Source organism: Pungitius pungitius, chromosome 5 (genome assembly GCF_949316345.1).
Source record: "Pungitius pungitius chromosome 5, fPunPun2.1, whole genome shotgun sequence".
NCBI classification, from domain to species: domain Eukaryota; kingdom Metazoa; phylum Chordata; class Actinopteri; order Perciformes; family Gasterosteidae; genus Pungitius; species Pungitius pungitius.
In genome coordinates, this window is record NC_084904.1 from 3,143,653 (window position 1) to 3,168,122 (window position 24,470).

General features: G+C 42.8%; 4 protein-coding genes across 5 annotated transcripts; 2 read left to right on the top strand and 2 right to left on the bottom strand.

Moving 5' to 3' along the window:
- The first annotated feature begins 2,642 nt into the window (after positions 1-2,642).
- Positions 2,643-7,419, top strand: smyd1b (SET and MYND domain containing 1b). Of its 2 annotated transcripts, XM_037483634.2 has the most exons (10): positions 2,643-2,907; positions 3,219-3,395; positions 4,357-4,570; positions 4,792-4,922; positions 5,121-5,159; positions 5,726-5,924; positions 6,373-6,465; positions 6,549-6,712; positions 6,823-6,991; positions 7,146-7,419. In XM_037483634.2, the coding sequence occupies exons 1-10, from the start codon at positions 2,786-2,788 to the stop codon at positions 7,308-7,310; spliced, it is 1,473 nt and encodes a 490-aa protein (XP_037339531.2). In that variant the 5' UTR covers positions 2,643-2,785; the 3' UTR covers positions 7,311-7,419. The 2 variants fall into 2 exon arrangements, with proteins under 2 accessions (XP_037339531.2, XP_037339532.2); XM_037483635.2 differs by lacking the exon at positions 5,121-5,159 and having other exon boundaries at positions 2,645-2,907.
- A 659-nt stretch (positions 7,420-8,078) lies between these two features.
- Positions 8,079-9,335, bottom strand: LOC119225637 (fatty acid-binding protein, liver-type-like). The gene is made up of 4 exons (XM_037483636.2): positions 9,269-9,335; positions 8,988-9,160; positions 8,799-8,891; positions 8,079-8,717 (listed from the first exon to the last, which is right to left on the bottom strand). Exons 1-4 carry the CDS (start codon positions 9,333-9,335, stop codon positions 8,667-8,669), a joined length of 384 nt encoding a protein of 127 aa, XP_037339533.1. The 3' UTR covers positions 8,079-8,666.
- A 1,169-nt stretch (positions 9,336-10,504) lies between these two features.
- LOC119225148 (isotocin-neurophysin IT 1-like) lies at positions 10,505-12,065 on the bottom strand. Its single transcript, XM_037482826.2, has 4 exons — positions 11,996-12,065; positions 11,769-11,895; positions 11,350-11,554; positions 10,505-10,886 (listed from the first exon to the last, which is right to left on the bottom strand). The coding sequence occupies exons 2-4, from the start codon at positions 11,886-11,888 to the stop codon at positions 10,741-10,743; spliced, it is 471 nt and encodes a 156-aa protein (XP_037338723.1). The 5' UTR covers positions 11,889-11,895; positions 11,996-12,065; the 3' UTR covers positions 10,505-10,740.
- A 1,843-nt stretch (positions 12,066-13,908) lies between these two features.
- On the top strand, positions 13,909-21,835 carry znf366 (zinc finger protein 366). The gene is made up of 7 exons (XM_037483612.2): positions 13,909-14,058; positions 16,142-17,152; positions 17,240-17,407; positions 17,768-17,918; positions 18,487-18,678; positions 20,354-20,528; positions 20,615-21,835. Exons 1-7 carry the CDS (start codon positions 13,913-13,915, stop codon positions 21,187-21,189), a joined length of 2,418 nt encoding a protein of 805 aa, XP_037339509.2. The 5' UTR covers positions 13,909-13,912; the 3' UTR covers positions 21,190-21,835.
- Positions 21,836-24,470: the final 2,635 nt, after the last annotated feature.

Below are 24,470 nucleotides of genomic sequence, written 5' to 3' on the forward strand. Positions count from 1 at the left end.
CTGTCTGAGCTGTGTTCTGTTCTTTCACTCAAGGTTTTGTTAATCGAATGTGCAGCCCATTAGTGTGGAGCTATCTTTTCTTATGATTATGATCATCATGATGAGACAACATCTGAGACCGTGTATTCACTTGGTTTTATTTCCTTCCGGTGGAAACGTTTTCTTGAATTCTCACTACTTTTGTCTTTCAGGATTTGCGAAGTTGTTTGTGTTTTTTTTATTGTTGTTATGTCCTCTTCTGACATCTGTTATTAATCATTTATTGGAAGTTATTTTTCTCATCCTTATTCTCTCCTGGTGGAGCAGTATAGAGCATCGGTGCAACTGGCTCCACTGTCCATTGGGGGTCAGTGGTGTTGTGTTGTGTCCCCCAGTGGCTTTGCCTCTCTGTTTCAGAGTCACAGGGACACTCCGGCACACTCACCGCTGTGAGACGCTACCTCCCACTCGGCTATGTCTAAGTCTATGTGCTGACGAGGGAAATCACAAATCACAAAAAATCCTGCCTAAAACATATATGGTTTCGCTTTTTTCTACAAACGAAGAGATGTGTTGTATATGTTTGCCGTGCTTTACATTAAAGCTTTTTTGTTGTCTGCCTCGATTTGGGGTTCGGAGTCAAGATGAAACACTGTCATTGTTGACCTATAAGTCCGATGGTATCTATTACCACAGACCCTGGTCACTTAGTGCCTTTATTTTTGAAAGGGTTGGCTGCTCGCTCAGCTTTTAGATGTATTCAGCTTGTCAGTCTTAACAGCGTTCACCATTATTGTGATTTATGCAGCAACCATTCAATACGCTAAAGGCAATACACCAAATAGTATAACACATTTAAAAAAATCAATTTAATAGTTTTTCTGTGGTTTATTTTTTGCTCTTATATCGTGAGGGACTCCTACTATCTATTTGTTCACAAGTCTATTATGTAAATAATCCAAATGTATATTTTAATTAATAGTCCAAAAACTGTTTTTGTAAAAATACTAATGGTATTTTTATTCTAAATCAAAATGTGTTTGAAAAATATATTTTCAAGAAGCCTCTGAATGTGTTGCACAGTTATTTCCAATTTAACAATGATTGATATTACAGAACAAACTGCTTCAATCTTTTTGTATTGTGTACGTGCAATGCATTAGTTCTGCTTTCAGATTGAGGTTATAAAAGCAGCTCGGTGTGAAACAGCAGGCTTCAAATTATTTTTTGCTTCTTTTCTCCCACTTGACAGTCAGTGTTTCCACCACTAGTGAAGATCTCTCAAGATGCCTGACGTAACAAACCCCCGGACACTGGGCCGTACTCGGCACAGTGAAACAGTGAAGGTGGCGAGGCGGGAAGCTGTGAATGAAATAGTCTGGGTGCTCCTGATCAACAATGCAGGTGAGCCACACGGTTCTTCTCTTGTTTTGCCTTTGGATTGCCCCGACTTTAATCCCTCTATTGAATTTCCTTTCCACCTTTCTTCCCGCAGCCACTTTGGGAAACCTTTCCAACTTTGCACCGATGAGCTGAACTCCCATCTGTCCTCTAACATCTGACTGCAGAGATCCTGCAGGTGCTCCGCTGCGTACCACACCTGCGATGTGTGATGTGCCCTAGGAGCAGCCACATGTCAAAGTCTTCAGCTATTCTCCAGTTTTCTGAGAAAAACATAAACTAATGTACAGTAGAGCAGCTTTGTGTTAGTTTTGTTTCTCACAGAACTCATGACTGAATGTCTGGTTTCAGTATTTATGATACAATAACTTTCACAAACATGTTTGGAAATGGAGGTGTTCTGTCTGAAGGCCTTACAACGATGTTGTTGTTTTTAATCTGATTTACTGTGATATTTATTCTGTGTTTAATCTGTTATTTTGCCATCTTTCATCTGTCATCATTTGTCATTGTGCTAGCGCCGTCACATAATTCAGTTCTTTTCCCTTTATTTTTTAAATTTGAATTCCTGAACCCTTCTATTGCAAACTTTTTTGTTTGTTGCAGATGTAAAGCATCATGTTGAGAATAAATAGTCTTTAACCAAACTGTTGGTTGACCTAGAATGTTTTACTTTATGAGATTCAGAATCAGAATCAACTTTATTGTGTACGAATACAAGCAATTTGACTGCAGTATTTCCTTTGCTCTCAAAATACACACACAGAAATAGACGTAACTTTTATTTAGCGTTAAACTATGAGATAAGAGATCACTGATGTAATTCGAATCTGGATACATTACAGGACAGTTGTAGAAAGCACCAGAACAGAGTAGAGGCGGAGAGTTAGCTCTGCTTCTGTCAAACTCCTCGCAGCTGTCTAACGTCACCACCGACTCCTGATAGACGGCCCCAACTGAGGGCCCAAAATAACCCCCAGGGCCCGGGGCACCTACCAATTCATGGTCGGGGGTGGGGGGGAGTTGCAGGACAGAAAAGGCAAAAGTCTGATCACAAATTGAAACAAATGTAAGAATCTGAGAGAGTAACCGTGAGTGGTTTGACTTTCAGACGAGTCTGTTGGCTTTATTGACAGGACGTGACATTTCATATATGAGTTGACTACAGAGACACAACGCCTTCGTCCCACGTGTCTGTGACTGGTGGTGCAGGTCGAGAGGATGGCTATTTCAGTACCTCGGGCGTGGAATGTCCAGTTGTCATTGAAGAACGGAGGTCACGGATTGGTCTGCGCATTCCTCAACTACCCCTCAGCCGCATTTAGCTCTCCACCCCGCGAGGCGCTCATCGGTTCACCACAGACTCCCCATTCATCTGTGCGGCCCGGAACCGAGTGCAGAATACATGGAGAACGTGGCGATATTTGACTCACCCGGAAAGGGAAGGGGTCTCAAGGCGACCAAGGAGTTCTGGGCCGGAGACGTCATTTTTGCCGAGCCTAGCGTCGCGGCTGTCGTGTTTGACAGGTACAGTGCAGTGATGCATGTTGGGGATGTGGACGCTCAATTGTGGGGGGCGAGTTCTCAGATAAGGTCAATTTGGGTTAGTGAACAAAAATGTTGTTTGTAATTCTAAAATGTGTTCACAATATATTTTTCCTATTATGGATCCCCATACAATCTATTTTAATATTGACATATATTCTCACAGTATAGGAAATAAGTAAAAGAGTCATCTTGAAGATTGTCTTCAAACTATTAGAAATTCATATAAAATGAGATAAATAGCTCATTCACAGAGCGCCAACGACTATTTCTGCTGTCCGCTTTCACTGCAGCCTTCTGGAGCGTATTTGCCACAGCTGTTTCCGCCAACAAGACAAACTCCAGAGGTGCGGCCAGTGCAAAGCTGCTCATTATTGTGACCGCACTTGCCAGCGTGCCGGCTGGGCCGAACACAAGCAAGAATGTGGTGCCATCAAAGCTTATGGAAAAACACCAAACGAGAACATCCGGTGAGTGGAGGGAAGAGGAAATAACTGGAATATGTTGCTTGATTGGTTTGTGTTTCAGAGACGTGTTTGCTAGAGTCTTCTATCCTTAGTCTGTTCGACCAAATTAAAAAAAATAAGACGCTGGTTTGGTGCAATGTGGATTTAGACCAATGACGGCACAGAGCCACAGTCAGTCACAAGAGCTACAGTCAGGCCAATAAAAGCATTTTTGACTTATGTCTGTATCTTAGATTACAAAAAGAAAACAAGGTGTTTTTACTAAATCTTTAGGATAACCAAGTACAGATTATTACAGTTTATTTGCTTAAGAATAACCAAGTTGTTTTGTTTCAGTTTACAACCTTGATTATGTGTTTAAGAATACGATCCAAACAGACTACAAAGTGTCAGCCAACAAGATCCAAAATGCTGAGGTATCCACGTTTAAAGGCGGGGTTTGTAATCTTGAATAAAAACAATTCTAAAAACACTACCGACTGTTGGCAACATTTCCAATAAGAAAACATTAAACCAAGTTGATAAATTGCTGAATCCAGCAACCAAGTTGCCATGTCTGCAATACTAACAGTTTCTCCAGAGGGCTTATCACATTCCTGCGACAGATGGCGGATTTTTATCAGTTTTTTTTTTTTTAAAGCATTTGATTTATGGGCTTATCACATTCTGCAAGCCTGAATTAAGGAAGCCACATTTGCTTGTTTTGCTGCCGAATGGAACGGCTCGTTGTCAACTAGCGCATCGAGCTGTCTCGCGTTGCTCTCAGAAAGATGTTCCAAAACTTAGACAGATCATACGCATTCTAAGTAGATGCTAACTTCATCAATAATACATTTAGTACCATCGTTTGCATGCACAGTTCTCTGTTCTCTGTGCCTCAGATGCCTCTAACGACCACATGTTTCTCAGCCACCTATCCTATTCCTCTGTATATCTTCTGTTTTTTTCCTTTTTTTGTGGCCAGTTTGGCGGCCCGCATCATGTGGCGCCTTGACAGAGAGGGCAGCATAATGTCTGACATGCAGCTGATCACAGTGGACAAGCTGGAGGATCACATTTCTGACATGCAAGAGGACGACTTGAAGGAATTAAAAGTGGACATCCACAACTTCCTGGACTACTGGCCCCGTACCAGCAAGCAGCACAACATTGACAACATTTCACATATTTTTGGAGTGGTGTGTTTATTGGTCAATCCTCATGATCCAAAATCAATTCATCTTGTAACTCTATGAAGATTTATTTATTTATTTGACCTACATGCTGGTTGCGTTAAGCCGCAGCTGAAGTCTCCAAAAATACTTTACTATATTTTCTGAATTCTCAACTTTCACAAAATGTTTCTTCAAAAGATCTGACACCTGTGTGTTCACACGAATAATTGCCTTCTTTCCTTCAGATTAACTGTAACGGTTTCACTGTGAGCGACCAGAGGGGCCTTCAGGCAGTGGGAGTTGGTCTTTTCCTAAATTTGTGTTTGGTGAATCATAACTGCTGGCCAAACTGCACCGTGATCCTCAACCACGGCAAGTAAGTAAAAACAAGACGCTCCTCCCGTTTGTACTTATCCGTAAAATAATATTTTTTTTATTTAGCTGAAATTGAAATTGAAATGTGATATTCTTTTGGTGTTGGTGTGTGTGTTTTTGTGCTGTTGTGTATTGCGTGTGAGCGTGTGTTTGTCCGGGGTTGCATTTGGTGTAAAATTGCTTCCTGTTTGTCTTTCAGTCAATCGGCTGTGAATACTATGTTTCATTCTCAACGGAGGTGCGTTACCTCAACCTCAACCCTCAAGTCTTATTGAGACCTCACATCAAAGTGTCAACATGCATCTTGAATGCTCTAACCTTCGTTTGCTTGTTACCGGCTGACGGCTCGTTTAAGACACACATATTTCTGTATTTGTTATGTTCACTGGTATGCTGCTGGTTTTTCACTTTGTGTGTTTTGTTGATTGCGTAATTGTCTGTTCATCATCCAAGAAGCTCCTCTTATTTGAAACCATTAGTTCACTCTAACACCACGTAACACCAGGCTAAAACATGGGAAAAAACACTTTTCCATCTAAACATACAACTTAATTTCATTTTTAAGCCTTTTATTTGCCCTTTAAAATGTTGAGCTTGGTTGGTCAGACATTTTGTCTTGGCAAAAATAAAAAATAAATGAATGAACAGAACTTTTAAGGTGTAAAAAAAATCTCCCTCATCTTTCATTCCTTCAATCTTTCAACTGGATTGATTGAACCAAAAGCCACACGATGGAACTCTGTCTCACCAGCTGTCCGAAACTGAATGAAAGAAGACTAAATAAAGTCGCTTTTGCTTCCTCAGGATTGAGCTGCGATCTCTCGGTAAGATCGAGGAGGGAGAGGAGCTGACGGTCGCCTACGTGGACTTCTTGAATTTGTCCGAGGAGAGGCAAAGACAGCTGAAAACCCAATACTTCTTCGACTGCACATGCGAGCACTGCAAGAACCACATCAAAGACGACTTGAAGTTGGGGGGGGTCGCAGAGGTGGACGGAGTCAAGGTGCGTGTCCGTTGTCCTCGTGTGGGGTTTGATGTCGCCTCTCGCTGAGCGAGAGAGTGCTTTTGTTACCGAAAAAGAGGCAAACCCCTCTCAAAAGGATTAGTCCCCGCGTGATAAGGCCAGACGGGAAACAAGAGGAAAAAAACAGCTGCAGTGACTATTTTAGGCAAAGATGAATCCTAATGCATTCACTGTGTTTAAGGGCTCGCATCGATTCACGTGATGCAGAAAAAAACAACTTAATTTAGTTAAAAATAGAAACTTCATCTGTATTGTCCTTAACGTTACTGTGAAGAGCTGGACACGCATTCTACAACCTCGATTTCAAACCGATGTCTCCACGTGACCCACAACTCAGCGAGATGACTGTCAATTGTTATTCTCAAAGCTTTTATTGTTATGGTGTTAATTCCTCATTCGATCTGTGCCTCCCATCTCCATCTCTCAGCCTACAGAGGAGCAGGTGAAAGAGGCCACAGACTATTGCTTTCAAATGCTGGAGAAGATGGAGAGCGCTCGACTAAAGGGGGACTACCATCAGGTGCTGCATCAAATCATCCAACATCGAATAAAAATTCTTCTTTTTTGTTTTTTAAATGGGTCTTGTTTTTTTTTCTTCTTCAGGTGGTAAAAATCTGCAAGGAGTGCATAGAGAAGACAGAGCCCGTTTTGGCTGACACTCACATCTACCAGCTGCGGATGTGGAGCACATTAAGTGAGGTGCAAGCTTACCTGCAGTTCTTTACTGATGCTGCAGACTACTCCCGCAAAATGGTGGAGGGATACATGTAAGTACGGGGCTGTTGTGCAGCGTGTTGTGTGATACACCTGCACATCTTTTTTAAACCGACTGAAAAATGATTTGAAAGAAGAAAAAAAAAACAGAAACTTCACACAGGAAACTGTACCCACCCAACAATGCTGCTCTGGGGATGGCGTCGATGAGAGCGGGCGTGAGTCACTGGCAGGCTGGGGAGATAGAGATTGGCCATGGGATGGTCTGCAGGGCCTACGCCATTCTCATGGTAACCCACGGTCCAACACATCCCATCACCAAGGACCTGGAGGTAAACTCCGCCCCGGACCGGGAAGCTTTTCTGTGTTTTGGCTGAAGTGCTCTTTTCAGCTAAAGCTAGCTTTAGGTTGCATGTACTTGCACACCTCGCTGGCTGCTCGTAGGCAGACCTTTTGAAGCACTGAAACTTGCTTATCTTTCCGCAGGCCATGCGTATGCAGACGGAGATGGAGCTGAGGATGTTCAAGCAGAACGAGTACGTTTACCACAGCATGAGAGAGGCAGCTCTGAAGAACAAGCCAATGGCCATGATGCATGAACCCAGGTCTGTGGACGAAGGAATCAAGAATCTCTTTCACCGCAGGAAGTAAAAATGAGGGAGAATAAGCCCGAGCGTTGGCGTGTGGGTCTGCACGTTTAGTCACACGGTCGTTTGCTGTTTTGTAGTCGCGCTTTTCATTAAAAAGATGTCATGTCGGACTTGTGCGCTTTTATTTTTTTTAATGCTTTTTAGAAAACATGCGATGTCATCAATACTTTTGCTGAATAGGTACAATCATGGTCTATGTCCCTGGTTGTTTCTCATTGTGTACCAAAACGGGTCATTTATATCTAGTAATACCTTAACCCTAAATAAGGACATTTTTAGAACTCCGACCAGCCTGTGAAGGACCTTGGCATCACATGGGTAGGAAAACCGTGCAAATATGGGTCTTTAGTGTAAACAATGCAATCCCTTTTGGATGAGTCAGCCAAGTGGACCAAAGGAATCTTACGTTGTATGTTTTTGGTCATTGTGAATAATCCATTAAAAATAGAAACACCCAATAGGAAACCGCTACACAAGGACCTGTTAAAGCAGCACCGCTACATTTTGTGCTATACTACCAGCAAAAAAAAAAGGATTTTTTGATCAAAGCACGGGCAAAGAATTTAAGGTATAGAACTACACACTTCGGTGTGTCTAGTTCAGTGTGTTGCTTAAGCATCAAAAAGATAATCTGCATCAGTCATCCTGTTTTCTATATAAAAAAAGGGTTTATTGCTTTTTAATTTGAGAGATGTTAAGACTGTCATTAGATCGTCGGTGGACTTTGAGGAGCTAAATTCTGCAAGTAGTAAGGAGACTGAAAAAAATTTAAACACTAAAGAAATAGCTTGGTCCTTTATGACTTTATTCAGGCTACAGTCCCTTTGCACAATGGTCACTGACATAAGCTCCAAGGCCATTTAATTCTAAATGCAAAATACAGTGAACTTAAAAATCTCCCCCTGCTGTCCAATGGATGATCCTGCACCATCTGCTGCCTGCAGTTAGGACCAGGGCACAGAATAGAGGACATGGTGCCCACACAGGGTCAATTAATGCTCCATGTCCAAACGGTTTTCACCGAAAGACCATGAGGAAAGATTCAGTTGAGTCACAAAAATGTACCTTTTCAGGACTGATGATGTTCTGTATACATGGGAGCGAGGTGCAGAACGTGGCGTTGTCCTATCAGCCTTCACGCAAACATAAGCTCATTTCCCAACGTCTAGAAATAATGGCATCATGCAAACTGACCTGCAGTCCAGTTTAAAGCCAATTTTAGCAAGTTCGATTCTAAACACTTAAACCTGACCAAAGGCTTCAATTCAGGAGGATTTTTACCATTTCATAGTTTGGACTTTTCAGTACATAACATGCCAGACACTTTTGAAACATTTATTATCCCAAGTACAGAACTTTACATCCGCTTGCTTGTCCGCTTGTACACAATGCTGCCGAGAGTTATAGTCTGGGGACAGAAAAACAAAAAAAAAAATTAGAAAAACTTTGGGTTCTTAAACGAGTCCCACAATTGGTGTCATTTACTCACATTGACAAGTGTGTTTTCATCCAGTAGTTCCGTCACAGACTCCATTCCCTTCAGGCAGACCCTCAGCTTGTTGCCATCACGCTTAACCACCGCCTGGAAGACGGATAAAACAAGATTAACTTTTAGTTTAAACATGCCATTTTGTTACATTTAAAATCTGGATTCTTAAAATCTGCCGCCCCGGCTTACCTTGACCTTCTCCCCAGTGATTGTCTCCATATCTGACTCCTGTCCAATCGTGAAGACGTTGACAAGGACCTTTGTACCGGTGGTGACCGTCACTTTGAAGTTGTCACCAGACTCCTCAATCTCAGAGATGCTCTTAATGTCTTTGCCTTTCTGGATGAGTTCATCAGGGAGACCTCAAGACAAAAGCAAATTTGAGAAACAACCCATTACGGTGATCACTTAAACCAACATTGCATTAAAGCTTCTGGTCAAAAACCATCATAGAAGAGTTGCAATCTTACCAACAGCTTTCATGAAAGCCTCAAAGTTCTCCTGAGTCTCCAGCTGGTACTTCCCAGAGAACGACATGGCGTCAGATAGCGAATGGAGCGAGCAGAGGGCTTGTCCGTCTGTTTTATGCGCTCAAACTCCAGGGCTGCAGCAATCATTAACCACAGGTGTCTCTCATTTAGGCAACTTCCCCCCCCCCCCCCCCCCCTCCCCCCCTCCCCACACTCCTCGAGCCGCGATACAACCCGACGAGCGATAGATAAAAGAGGTCCTCTGAGGCGAGCTCAAGTCAGATGGCTCTTCGTGCCGAGTTGCCGGTTCACCCATTGAATGTTTATTTGGTGATGTCATCACACGGCACAACATCTGATGAGCAAATTTCACTTCCTTCCTCCACTCCCTGTTCCTTCTTTTCATCCCTTTTCTCTCTTTTTCCTCCCCTTGTCCCACCGACTCTGTCCCTCACTCATTTGTTCCATATGTCTTTTTCAGTGCATGTCTCAGAGTTTCCCAGAAGCTCACGTTCAAGCAGTCGGAGCCCATGAGGGGAAACGTTTGCGTTTCTCATGTCCCGAAACGTGGAAAAACGCGCGTAAAATATTTTTAGCAAACCTAATAGCAAAAAGTTGGCCTTCAGGTTAACAAAACAAAATTTTAGCTTCTTAAACAGTGTCCTAATGAACATATTATATAGGCAGCCCGGTCCAGACCTGGTACAGACGAGCATCACATTACACAGCTTTACCCCGTGTGACCTCTAGATGTATATTACCCGATCTCACCAGATTCAAGATAAGATACGTCAAAATAAGGCATCTCTCACAGTGCAGACTACTGTCTCACCAAGTGATCCAATTGATGCACAATGTCAACGTGCTGTCATCAGTGAATTCCTCAACATAATGTATTTCTTCTGTTTTTGGAATTCCCTGTTAGAAAACCACAAATAAAAACAACAAAACATGGATCAAAGGTGAACACAAAAGGTACAAGATAACGGTCATAACTGTTGCCACAGCGATATTTGGTCACTGGAGTTGCCACAATAACACGCACACACAAACACATGGTCATGGGATGGCCCTTTGGAATGTCGGCTTCCAATAGGCCTGCTGATAATGGAATATTTTGTAACACTGCAGCCCGATAAGCTTTACGCTGATTTGCCCTTTGCTGCATTACAGAAACGATTCAGAGGGTTTGAAACTGGGTGGTAAGGCGGTTCTTGAACAAAAAAAACAACAACATTTTATTATAACCTCTCAAAACTTTATTTCAGCATGCAGGTATGTGGACAACCACGATCAATATCCATCCTTCTTTTAATACATAAAAAATATGTCGACAGAAGGCACTCACAAGTACGCCAGGCAACAGAGCAATGACAAACATAGAGGAACAACTATATGAACTTCAAGTACGAGTCCCGCGTCGTCTCTGCGGCCCGAGGAGTTTCCCATCAGACCTCGCTGCCGGCGGCCGCTCATTGGTGAACTCGATGAGGAGAATTGAGCCCAGCCAGATGCAGGATCCTGAGGATGATGTCACCGGGGTCGCTGCCATCGAATGGACCGGTCTGCTCGTCTCCTTCCTCATCCACGAGGCAGGACTGGTCTGTGGTGCAGCTTTCTGTAAAAGAGTTCGAACAGTTATCACTGGGAACTTTGACATGTGTTATTGCAGACTTTACAATATGTTTTTATCAGCTTTTTTTTTAAACCACGGCCGTGAACCTTTCAGAACAAGAGGGCAAAAGGTTCACAGAGAAAAAAAAGAAGCAGCGTGTTATATGGTTCATTTGACATTCAGGGATCTGTTCCGCTTAGCTTAAACAAAGCTTGCAATGCAAAATAATTTAATCAAGTACTTTATTGTTACTCTGAACTTTTACGCTGTAATTCAGTGAATTTCTTTGAAAACTAACAGGCACTTTACATGTTCAGATGTTAAACATCTATAATGAGCACATGAATCCCAATGCATGCAATGATATCAGGATCCAGATCAACTACAACGCTATCTTACTTTGAACTAATGCCGCACATTATACCGCTGTAGTTTTCATTCACTTAAGCCAAGCTCACACCCCGACCTGAATCACAGCAGACGCCCGAAGCAGCGCAGCGCCCCCCGTCGGACCCGCAGGGTCTCCCGCCTGCCCGGCAGGGGGTGAGCAGGTAGTTCTCCTCCCCGCAGCGAGCCGTTTCCGGGGAGCCCAGCAGGCAGCCGAGGCCCTCCCCGCAGCAGATACTGGGGCCGAAGCAGCGGCCCCTGTCTCCGGGGCCACAAGACATGCACTGGAGGGGCAAACGGTCGATCATTAGATGCTGTTGTTCAGAAAATGCAGGTGCTTTTTCAGCACAGTGCAGACAGTTCCTGTGACCCGCTGCATGTGTCCCTAAAGGGGACATCAGTTCATTTAGTTGTTGCTTCTACAGCAAAGCTTGTAAGGTCCAAAGATGTTGTATGATGTTCGGATCATGGAAAGTAAATCAGTAAAAAGCAGCTCACCTTTCGCAAAGGTGCATCCATGATGGACCTCTTTCCACCGATAGGACAGTTAGAGATGTAACAAGCGGAACATACAGACAGCAGAGAAAATAGGCACACAGACACAGCAGCTCCAGTCATTTCTGTTCTGAAAGTGAAGGAAAGCAGTTAAACCCAATGTACCGATCCACTGAACCCACACATTCAGTGACGTCAAAATCTAGACTAATCTGCTAGGGAAAACTCACTTTTTGCTCACTCTCTTGATGTCGGCGCGGTAGATTTGAAGTGTCTCAGATGCTCCTAATGCTCCTTGTGTTCTTGGTACCTCTAACCTGTCTTATATACTTCCAGATCTACTTCACGAGAGTGACACAGAAACTAAAAAGCCACTTAGAGATCCTTAATGAGCCATTTTTAGTTACTATCACCTCCGGAAATTAAACTTACCGCCCGGGTCGGCCCGGGTCAAAAGGGCCAAACAGTTCTATGGTCTGGTTTGCTTCACGCTATTGGGAATTATTACCGGAGGGCTCGCGGTGCGTGACCGTGCATGTTAGAGATGACAGGGAAGTCAGAGAGGTCAAGAAGTAAATGGGGGGGACGGAATTATTTGAAGCATGAGTGGATACGAGTGTAGTACATGTTTCCCTTTTTTCAAAGGAAACAGATCAAGTAAGTAATCGAGTAATTCAATAGGGGCAATCTCAAAGGTTTGGTTTTCGATAGATACTATCGCCAAAGGAGGTAAAACTATTGTGATTGAGCCAATGGTCCACTAATGAGAGTGCAGCAATCAATTGATTAAAAGGCCCCATATTGATAGACTTGAGACAACAGCTGGTCATGGTGAACATAGAAAAATAATTACAGCCAGTTTTCATACATTTCATATAGTATTTTTATGTCACTACCGAATAACTTAAACTTCCTAAATGTGGCTGAGCAATTTAAACGCTTTTTAAACACGAAGTCATGTGTTCTAGATGAAAACCAAAAATGCACATATGAACATGGAAATGGGTACAATATGTATACATTAAATCTTAAAAGTAAAAAAAAAACCTTGTTTTAAAAATTCTCTGCACCTCGGCCTGCTGAAAACAAATGCAATGACGAGGACACACACACACACACACACACTATCAAACACCTAACAATATTCTTTTTCTGCTAATAAAGTCTTTAATTCCTTGCAGGAATTGAGGAACACATTGTCCAGGTCCAAGGTTAATTGTGCATGTGGGCTAATTAACACAGCTAATGATTGGCCACAAACCATAAAAGACAGTTTCCCCATTTCAATGATATGAGCTCAATTACTGTCACTCATTCCGGATCCACAAACTGCCACCTCCTCTCTATAAAAAAAAAAAATGTCTGTGTGGGCCAACTTCTGTGCTAAAAGAGGGTAGAGGCACATTGAGACAGGACTTAAATGACATGTCTATTTGTTGTGGTGTGTCACTCAGACAATAGGCCACTCTTGCCTCCTAGTGGCTGTGGTGAAACGTTTAACCCATCCATGCATTCATTTTCCATCGTCCGTTACCGTTTTCACCTGTCATGCTCATGCTGAGGGTGGACAAAATAAAAGCAACATCACACATGAGGTTCCAAAAATGAGCATATAGAGAATAAAAGAAGAAGAACTGAATACCAGGTGTTTGGAGTTTTCCATGAAATAGTGCAAATTCCTTGCATGATAAACAATTCGCACCTAACTGACTAACCAAAAACTCTATCATCTCCAGCTAAAATACTTTTAGATATAGTGCTTACTATATATATAATATCTATACATAATTTCATTGTGAAATCATCACATTCCTAACATGCATTTTCTTTTGGCTGTGTCAAAGAGAAAGTGCTGCTTTTCTCAGACTGAGATCCTCTTTCATCGCTCCACTTGAGAGCTGCTAAACATTCAAACTGCATTGTTACCTATTGCCACATCACATGTCACCATTCCTCCAAAAGCTGTGCAAAATCCCTATTTCATAAAGAAATGGAGATGTCTATCTAGTGTTTCCTTATTTTTCTGCAGGAAGGCACTAGGCTTGTTGACTTCCTCTCCCCTCCCTTCCTTCCTTCTCTCCGAAGGTACTCATCTGAAAAATGAGAACAAAGCGATTGTTCCTGTTCTCTTTCTTAAGTCACTTCAAATGCTATCCGTGGACGGGCGGCTCATTGTCAGGAGAGTTGCAGTGCGAGCAGGAGGGAGAGAAGCGCAGGTACGGGTACAACAGCAGCAGCAGCAGCACTTCAGCCAAACAGCATCACAGAAAACACACTCAGCTACACTCAACCGGTGAGTGCCACACACACACACACACTTCCACCAAGACTCCGCTGCAGCCTCACACAAACACGCATTTACATGGCACTGGTTGGCATGTGAGGAGGGGCTTCAGCGCTTAGCGGATGGTTTGGAGTGCATGGTGTGTGAAGTGAAGCCCGGGGTCTCTGCACGGTGCACCCTCAGTCGGAGTGGTGAAGAGGATAAAAGACCAGGTTCATATCTAAAGGAGCGCTTGTAACTGACCGAAAGGGAATCATTGTTTTGTTTCTTATATATAATTTTGTATCATTTACATTCAATTATTCCTGACCCTGTAATGCTCATTTCTATTATTTATTGATACAGTGTACATTCCTTGTTCAAAGAGTGACTTTTTTTCTGGAAACAATATGAAATGTGAATTTATCTTTAATTTCTGCACTGTTTTTTATCTCGTATTTTCCCCAAACTTCATCATCCTAAATAGTTGTTGTATTATATTATTGTCATGTTGCGCGGTCTGGGTGTGAATGCATAGCTAAATTAGTTGATTAGTTAATCTAATAATTAAGAGAAAATGTACCCCATCCTAATATTTCATAATAATTGATTGAAGTATTTTCAGCATCTGAATTAGAAACTCTTTTCAAAATTTTCATCAGATACAACAAGTCAGTGATGACAGAGGGTCTCTTGGGATTTTCTAGCCAAACATTGAAAGGATCATTTGAGGTCATTGAGAAATATCTCCAGATTAGTAGACTTTGAAAATAAAATAAAACCTGCAATGTGTGATCTGGATTATGGTGTAGAGAGTGCACTTGTTGCATTGCACAAACCAACAGTAATATTAGATGTAGCAGACAGTAAAGCAGAACCATATATTTCAGTCGTTTGATTTCGATCTCGGTACTTTCTCATTGATAAGCAGTGAGCTATTTACAGGAAGATAAATTAAATATTGTTACGCAAATTGCAGATGTCATGCAGAGGTAAGCTAGTTCCCGTCTAAGCGTCATATTTTCACCCATGATTGTCATCTATACTAAATTATGCACATACACATTTCCATGGAGCTCTTATTCACAGCTGTGGCATTTTTACATTTCATGTTTTTAAATGCATCAGTCATATAATCGACCACGGACTTCAGGCTGCTCACAGAGATACAGATTAGCACACCACAAACATCATTATCATCGAAGGAGGAAAGAGGAAGTTAGTCCTGTGGAACAGTGCAAAAAGAAAGCAAAGATGAACACGGCAGAACAAAAAAAGAGATGGAGAAGCGAAAAGTGTGCGGGAGGTAGAGGTGAACATTGCAAAGATAACTTCCTATTTTCTAGAAAGGAGGAGATTTGTTAGAAAAAAAGAAGCGAAAGGTTTCAGGTTGAACACTGAAAGGTGTGGGTGTCACACAAAACACAAAACTCTGTTTGTTCCACGGACACCGTTCAGTCATATCTGTCATAAACTGTCCAGTTTGTTCATGGATTTGGGTTTTGAGGCACTTCTTTCAAAAATACTTTCCTCTTCTACTCTACTTTACTTTGTAAATATCTTACCTCACAATTTAGTAACAAAAGCTATAATTAATTATAATTATTAGAATTTTACATAGCAAGAAACATGATGATCTTCAAATATACAATTGTAAGAGATTCAGTGATTCCTAATGTTGAATCGCAAAAGGGGCCCTTTATGTTATAAATATACAAATATCACTTGCAAAATATCACGAGGATCCAATTTTTTCTGACAAATAAATAATGGAATCACTACTCATTAGAATTAGAATTAGAATATAGTGACTCTTTGGAGGGGCCTGACCCCTGCCGGTTGGGACTTCTGGGACTACATCAACTGCATCTGAAACAAAACAAAAACTAGCTCCACCATCAGCAGCGTCAACAGTAAATTATATAATGATATATTATAATTATGCTATAATTATATAAGATACAAAACAAGCACCATACTCTAATACAAACTTCAGACTACTTCTATGACTATGATCAGACTACTTCTACTTGTGGTATTTCTACATCTACTTAAGTTAAGGATCTGAATACTCCACCCCTGTAAGTACTTTTTTGTACTCTTTCTAATGCAGAGACAAGATGGAAATGGATAGAAGACATTTTCCACCTACAAGAAGCCCCCTACTCAGAGATGAGCCAACACAAGCATCTCAGCAAAGTTTCTACCTGAACCCACCCCCGCTCTTTAAGCCTCCCAAATTCTTCCCTCCCGGGTACCCCATTGCATCACACAGCAGAGACACATACAGCGCATTCAGCCCCCCCACCTTCTTTCCCCTGATTGGTCCAGGCTACACCCAAAGGGAAGGATCCCAAAAACGCAAAAGAACTCCTTTCAAGATGGACGCCCAAGGAAGTGAATCCGCCAACGAGGAGGCAGACGAAAGCCGCGGTGAGAAGACGGTGCACCTCTCCCACATCCCCTTCTCCCTCCCAGCTCACCCCCTTCCCTCCCCATCTCCTAAGACCATCCCCGGCATGATCGAGCTGAACACACTGCAGCTTCATCTCAGATCACCAGGTATGAATCTACCTGTGCAGGTGAAACAAGAGCCTCTCAGTCCTTCCCCTGTTTGGCCTCCGTCTCCTCATCTCCTCCACCCTCCCTACTTCCCACCTCTCCACCACAGCCTCCTCCCATACCCTTTCTTCATGCCTGGCCCTGTCATGCACCTCTCCCCTGGTTCCTTCTACCAAAGGGAGGGGGTCCGTCCCGGGCATCGGGACGGACCCCGTCGGGGTGGGACGACCAATGCGGAAAAGCTCGGTCTCAGCGTCCACGTGGACGACAGTTATTACGTAGACGTGGGTGCAGGCCAGAAGAGGTGGAAGTGTCGCACGTGCGAGAAGTCCTACACCTCCAAGTACAACCTGGTAACGCACATCCTGGGGCACAACGGCATCAAGCCACATGGGTGCCACCTTTGTGGGAAGTTGTTTAAGCAGCTGAGCCACCTGCACACACACCTGCTCACTCACCAGGGCATGAGGCCCCACAAGTGCCAGGTGTGCCATAAGGCCTTCACTCAGACCAGCCACCTGAAGAGACACATGATGCAGCACAGCGATGTGAAGCCGTACAGGTAGACGCTTCACAGCAGCTGGTTTTTAAATTCACAGCTGTCCTCTTATTGTGCCGATCTCTCACACACTTTGACTCGCCCTTCCAGCTGCAGTGTGTGCGGTCGAGGATTTGCTTACCCCAGTGAGCTTCGGGCTCACGAGCTGAAGCACGAAAAAGGACAGGAGAACGTTTGTGTGGAGTGCGGGCTGGACTTCCCCACGCTGGCCCAGCTAAAGAGGCACTTGACCGCCCACCGTGGTCCCACCTTGTACAGGTGAGCACAAGACTGGTTCTTCAATTTTGCCGAAATATCATAATGGGCGTTTTTATTGGACACTTTGGGAAATATGTTGTCGACACCACTCATGGCTGTAAACTGAGTATGAAGCTACAGCTAGCAGCTACTAAGCTTAGCTTAGGATAAACATGCATGTATGGAAATACTGTCTTTGTGCTAAGCTAACAGCTAACAGGTTGCTAGCTGTAGCTTCATGTTTATTGTGCAAACATCCGAGAGTGGAATTGATCTAATTCAGAAAGTAACCATATATTCCCAAATGTTGAAACTACTCCATTAGACAATTGATTTTTTTTTTAAAGCGTTAACCCTAGAGGCTACATGTTGTTCCTGCAGGTGTGCAGAGTGCCAGAAGACGTTCCAGTACCCGAGCCAGCTTCAGAACCACATGATGAAACACAAAGACATCAGACCGTACATCTGCAGCGAGTGTGGGATGGAGTTCATCCAGTCGCACCACCTGAAACAACACACACTCACCCACAAAGTAGGTTGAACGAGGAGGACAAAGAAAAGGCCGCGTTTTGCCGTTTGTTGACGGACGTTGGAAGCAGAATTGGATCTTTGGCATCAAACAGAGTTACATATTTCTTCCATTCTAGTTCTAGTGCACATTTTGGATAGTGTCGCGATGGCTGAAATAGTTTGTGCTGAAGACTAACAGGTTTTTTTTGGCATCTGTTGCAAAGCAATTTTCCCTCAAATTCCGGCTTCTGAATCTATTGATCCCATAACATCCCGTGTACATTTTATTACTTTATTTGCACTTTAGGTGCATTCAAACGCAGTTTGACATATCGACTATGCTTTATCGTGAAACGTACTATGACGTTTACACTGAGTTACATATTGAAACCAAAGACTTCTGATGTCTTTGTATCATTTTATCCACTCTCACAAATAAACAAAACAATTTGGTATATTTGGACACTTTGGGATCTCCAAAAAAAATGGATTACAAATGTTAAAATGTAGACGTAAAGAGGATTTTATCAGCAGACACACTGTTTGTCATATGTCTCACGCCGCTGCCCCCACATTCTCTCATTCTTCAGGGGGTGAAGGAGCACAAGTGTCGCATCTGTGGTCGTGAGTTCACCCTGTTGGCAAACATGAAGCGCCACGTCCTCATCCACACCAACATACGGGCCTACCAGTGCCACATGTGCTTCAAGAGTTTCGTCCAAAAACAAACTCTGAAGGCTCACATGATCGTCCACTCGGACATCAAGCCGTATAAATGCAAGGTTGGTCAAATCCTTCATGTCAGAAAGGGATCTTTGCTTCGTGCTTTGGCCTTCAGTTGCTCTTTCATACTCACACATAGTTGCTTTGGCACATAGAGCCCGGAAACATGGTTAATCCGATGAGCTCCGTCCAAAGGATAGATAGACACCAGTTAAATGTGTACAAAAAGGAAATTGTAAACTTTACAGTTATGTGGATTATGCGGCAGATATTGTTAACTTCCCCCTCGTTTCCTGTCTTTGTGCTAAGCTAACCAGCTGCTGTCTTAAAGTGTAAAAATATTAAGCTTAAAAGGTTAAGGTCTGACATATCAATGCCATTCATTTTTCTCACCCCATTCTCTGCAAGAAAGCAAATAGGTGCATTTCACAGCATGCTACTTCTTAAATAATTAATAGTGTGAAGGGTTTCAAAATATGGCCTTGAAACTCCAGGTTTTATCTTTTATTGAAACGTTAACTGACAAATGTGCATTTATCAATAAGCACAGCCAAGGACCTTTGATATTTAGTTGTAGCTGTAGTATTTTAGGATTTCTCCACATTTCTGGGGAGTCAGGACTGAGACGATGACCAGATAGCAGAGAGTCTTTTGGCAGTAGGAGCCTCCTTGTCCATAGGAAGGATATCGCCGCACAAACTGCCTCTCTAACAATGGCCCCCCAGCCTCCCCGGAGAACAGGGCCCTCAAATAGATTTCATCTCGCTTTCTCTGCTGCTGGAGGGAGCTTCCTGTTTTCTCACGGTCCTCTTGGACAGTTTACAGTCCCTCTCTCCTCCTGAAGGAAAGGACCACCCTAATAAAAAAGAATGCAGAGGAAGGACAGCGCAGGAGTTGCCCTTCCCTGTTCTCCTCCTGGCCCTGTCTCCATGTTGCTTCCTCTCTCTTTCTGTTTTTCTTGTGTGTGTGTGTGTGTGTGTGTGTCAGGGAGTAAGTGAGAGAGAGAGAGAGAGAGAGAGACAGGGGGGGGGAAGACAAAGAGGAAAGGAGGAAAACAAGGAAAGGAGGAGGGAGAAAGGCTGTTTGTCTTTGTATATCGGACTGAGCTACACACATTCATGATTGCGGGTAGCTCATTCTGCGCACATCAAGAAATATGATTAACATCAGATATTTGAGAACAGAACAAAAATAATTGGTCGATGGTGTTGGCCTCTGGTGTATATATCTCTCTAAATTGTGTTTACGACAGTCAGTGGAGGAATGTAATCAAGTAATGTTTTGGCATTTTGCTTGTACTTCCCTATTCTTGATCATTTTGTGCTACTTTTTACTTCCACCCCATTTCCAAAGAGTTTATCTTTGTCATTCACTCAATTCAATTACACGTATCCGCCAGTTAAAGTTCCTACTTACTTTGAAGGTTTAACGTTGATATACAAACGTCTGATGATCTGATGATTTCTCATTGACGAAACTGCTCTATAAAGTGGTCAAAGTTATCACATCACACTTTGAAAACGCGTAGCTTGAGCCAGAAGCTAACTGGCTTAACTATAGGTATATAATATAGTATATAAGTACAAAGACTGGAGACGGGGAAACCCGCTAACACCAGAGCAGACTACAGGAAGCTGCTGTCATTGGCTGAATTGCAATGAATTTTACCCCAGCCATGTAAACATTTTCAGTTGCTTATATGCTTTCACATATTTCTCTCCCTTTGTCCCTCAGCTTTGTGGTAAAGAGTTTAACAGGATGCACAACCTAATGGGCCACATGCATCTCCACTCGGACAGCAAACCCTTCAAATGCCTTTACTGCCCAAGCAAGTTCACGCTGAAGGGAAACCTCACCAGACACATGAAGGTCAAACACGGCGTCATGGATAGAGGGCTGGATGAAAGATGTAAGATTACATTTATATACATTTATACATTTATTTTTGTTGTTGCAAAACTTGCTCAATGTAATTCAAAATGTCTCTGACTTCAGTGTTCAGGAGAAGAGGGCGATTCTGCATGTCCACTCCCATGAGCCTCCTCGCACGCCTCAGGCCAGAGGAACCGTTTGACCTTTCCCACAAGCCCCCGGGCCTGCCCGGCCTCCGGATCTCCCAGTCCGATGGCGAGAGCGTCCCTGGAAGCTCGTATCAGGAGGAGGATGAGGAGAGTTTGTACAGGAGGAGCCAGTACAGCCCTGAGGTGGACCAACATGAGCCGGCAGGCGAGGACCAGTACATGGCTGAGCTGGAGGAGAGAGGGCAAGGGTCTCCATCCGAGCAAAGGCCAGAGGAGAAGCAGAAAGAAAGTCTCGGTGAACAGAGGGAGTCAGCAGCAGAGGGACACTCTGTAGATCCCAGAGGTGACCCGGCAAACCTCTCACAGTCAGAGGAGACATGTGAGGTGGCAGAACTAGACGTTGATCACCAGGAGCCAGACGAGTCGGAGCAAAGCAAGCGGCAGGTCGAAGTCGTAGCAGTCGGTGCAGCGGGGACAAACCGGAGGAGATCAGGGACAGGTGGGATGATGCATCGCTCGATACAAGGTCCACGGGATGAAGAAGAGTAGTAATAATAAGGCTGAGACCGAGAAGAAAATGTAAGGTTTGAGGGAAGAATGCTTTTTTGACAAGACGGTCAGTAAAGTAAAGTGTGTCTGTGTCTAACTGAAAGTGATTATGTGGTTTAGAAACAAAAGAGGAACAATGAACATATCCACTAACAGAGCAGAAAATAACAGTGAAGTAAACGAAAGACAGAACTGTGAAACACAATGCATGTACATGAACATACACTGATTAACAGACAATGATAGAGGGTTAGTGTGCATTCATTGATTCTTTTGTATATGCTGTTTATGATCTTTGTAGGAAAGAATAAAATTGTTTTTTTTTTCAAAATCCTGAAATGGATGGGCTGAAATAGATATATTATTTTTGATGGACTGACTTTCCTTTATATTATATGTCTGTGAAAGAGAAATCCCCAAAAATGTGTTGTTTGTGTTATTGACAGTTAAGATTTGACACAGCTTGAGTTTAACAAATTGATGGTGTCCAGATGAAATAAACGGATATTGTTCTTTGTCTAATGTTTAGATTTTTTTTTTTACCCTCATGCCTTTGTCAGTTTAGTTTTGGGGGAAGTTTTACTTCATGGCAGTGTAACAGTGTTCATCTGAATGGAATTCTGTAAATACCAAAATAAAAGCTTGTCGCACAAATTCATTTTGTGGTTATCCTTTTAGGCTCCCATAGGGATGACTTATACAACATTACACAACATTATGACACACATAGTTTACCAAGCCATAGGTGATTGCCGTGACTTTGAAAAAGCTTGCCTTTCTCCTCCTGCCTCACTTTCAAAGCAGGGGAAGAGGAAGAGAAATCACCTCTCCCCTTCTCTCTTTTAGCGTGTGATCAAACAGCCGTGACCACGGACACAGTGGGTGTCCCAGACAAAGGCTTCATGTTTGCACGACTCAAAATAAAGCATTGTTTCTGCTCATTGCAGAAGCCTCGCTGAAAACAGAAACTCTACTGGAATGAAAGAGATTTTCACGATGACAAAGTAGATGCGTGGATCTTTTGTTATATCTCATGAAGTGATAGAAAAAACTTTTAAAGTATTAAAGTTTTGATACAACACAGAGCTCACCGGGCCGTCACTTTGTACCTCACACTGCTGTGCCAGTTAAGTAAAACACAGCCGTTTCTTGTCAGATGAAATGCAGAACAGTAGCTTCTCCGTTCCTACCGGTGACGACCACCGTGTCCAACGGGGCGAAACTGCAAACAGTTTGAGGAAGTTCTCACATCCTCCTCTCCTTTCCTTTCCTCACCTACACGTTTCAATCCTGACCACTAGCTCGGAGAGGAGCTCCTCTCAGCAGCATCACGTTGAGCAATCGCTGAGGAACAACGTCCATGCATGTGAGAAACCAAACCCCAGGGACTTCAGGAAGGATGATGTTTCACAAGGTAATTCTATCCCTCCTGTGTGTTTTTTAACGAACTGAAACTTTAGAGATCATGAGAATGCAAAGGCCGAAACCCACAAGAGATCAGGTAGATACTGACGGGAACACGAATCCTTTGGTGAGAAGCAGTGAGGGTTCTGCTTTGCAAACACACAACAATCATAACCAATACACGGACGTAAATCAGTCTAGCAAACTCAATTAAGGTGATAACCTTTATATATATATATATATTATCCTCCTACATATTATTTCTCTGCTGTGTATTTTCAACTTTTCAGCAAATACACAAAACCCCAAATCAACATATAAAGTAACATGGAGCAATGATTCTGTTGCTTGATTGATTGGGCAACAGGTGAAAATATCTAAAGCTTATAACAAAAAGTACCCGCCAAAGAAGAGTTGTCCTTGAGTGTTTTTGTATCACATGTCTCCCTGTCTCACTCACCTATCCAGACACTACGTTGTATACCGTAATATAAAAGATCTTTATGATGTAAAGTGATTTATACTAAGCAAGGTGACTGAGTGCAGTGCACCAACAAATTGCAACAATAGAAGAGAATAGAGACTATTCCTGAAAAGATAGCTGTGTCCTCACTTGTACGCGTCGAAATGTTTATTTCCTGTAATTTCATTCCAGTGCAGCTTGTGTAGGAGCTTCCTGTTTTGCTGGCAAATGAGAAAACGAGATGCTGTTGAAATTCTTGCACGTTTTGTTTAACAAAACTGTCCCACCCTGGTCTCAACCTGTCACCTCCTTTGACCCACAGCCAAGACGCGTTGCTGTAATTATAGCTAAGGGCCGTCATCATCAAAACAAAAACAACACAAGAAAGGTGAGAGGACAACAGGTCAGAGGCCTCGCTGAGCGCAGAGAGACAGCCATACGTTAAATGAACTTTTTGGTAAATCGAATTTAGGGGCTATTGTCCCTCACACTTTACTTTGAAGGTGTGTTACTATTCCAAGGATTGTCTGCCGTTTTTTTTAAACATGGCTGCATACACGTAATGTCCTGAAAAGTCTCGATCACTGATGCTGAGTGACTTTTATAGGATTCATGTCCAGTGCCACAAGTCAGATATTTTGAGCCCTTTATGAAACATTTCTAAAAGTCAGCATTCAATGCTTACTTTGTGCACGGGAATTACCCCAAAGTTATTGTAATGGGATGTTAAAAATGGGGTAACAAGTAAAAGCATGGAAACAAAGAACAGAAAACACATTATTTAAAATGACCCCTCATCTTTTTCGGGCAGAGCTTGGAAGACTTTTCAATCAGGGATTAAAATGTAGAAAGTAAGTGCCTGTCAACTGTAATGTTTGATGTTGTCATGGTAACATAATTTTAGAGAAAAGCGCTGCTCCATTGATAATCCACTATTGTGAGCCCTCAGACTCTCACACTCAACCACTTTCCAGGTGACGTCAATTAAGTCCCTGAGGGTCCAGTGCTCAGGGTTCAGGGGGGGACTTTGGAATTGGGCCTTTGTCTCCTCTTTATATAAACACTGCCCTCTATTGTTGGAGTGCCTGTACTTAACTGTTCCGTGCCCTCATTTATTTTATAATCAATCGATTTCTCCTCATTGCATTTCAAAGCACCCTTCCAACAAAGATACTTAATCCACCACAGCTAACCTATTCATGTTTGCACTGATGTCAATTAATCTGAAGACAAGTTGTCCAAGAACATTACTTGTAAATTAGAGAAAGGTTGAGAGTTGTAAAAATAGTTATCCCCTAAAGACATCTGGGTTGAAAAGATTGACTTACTCATCAATGGGTAACTAAATACAGAAAAAGCACATTCACACGGTAGAGAAACTGCTCTAGTGCCTACTGCAGCTCATCTCAGTTGC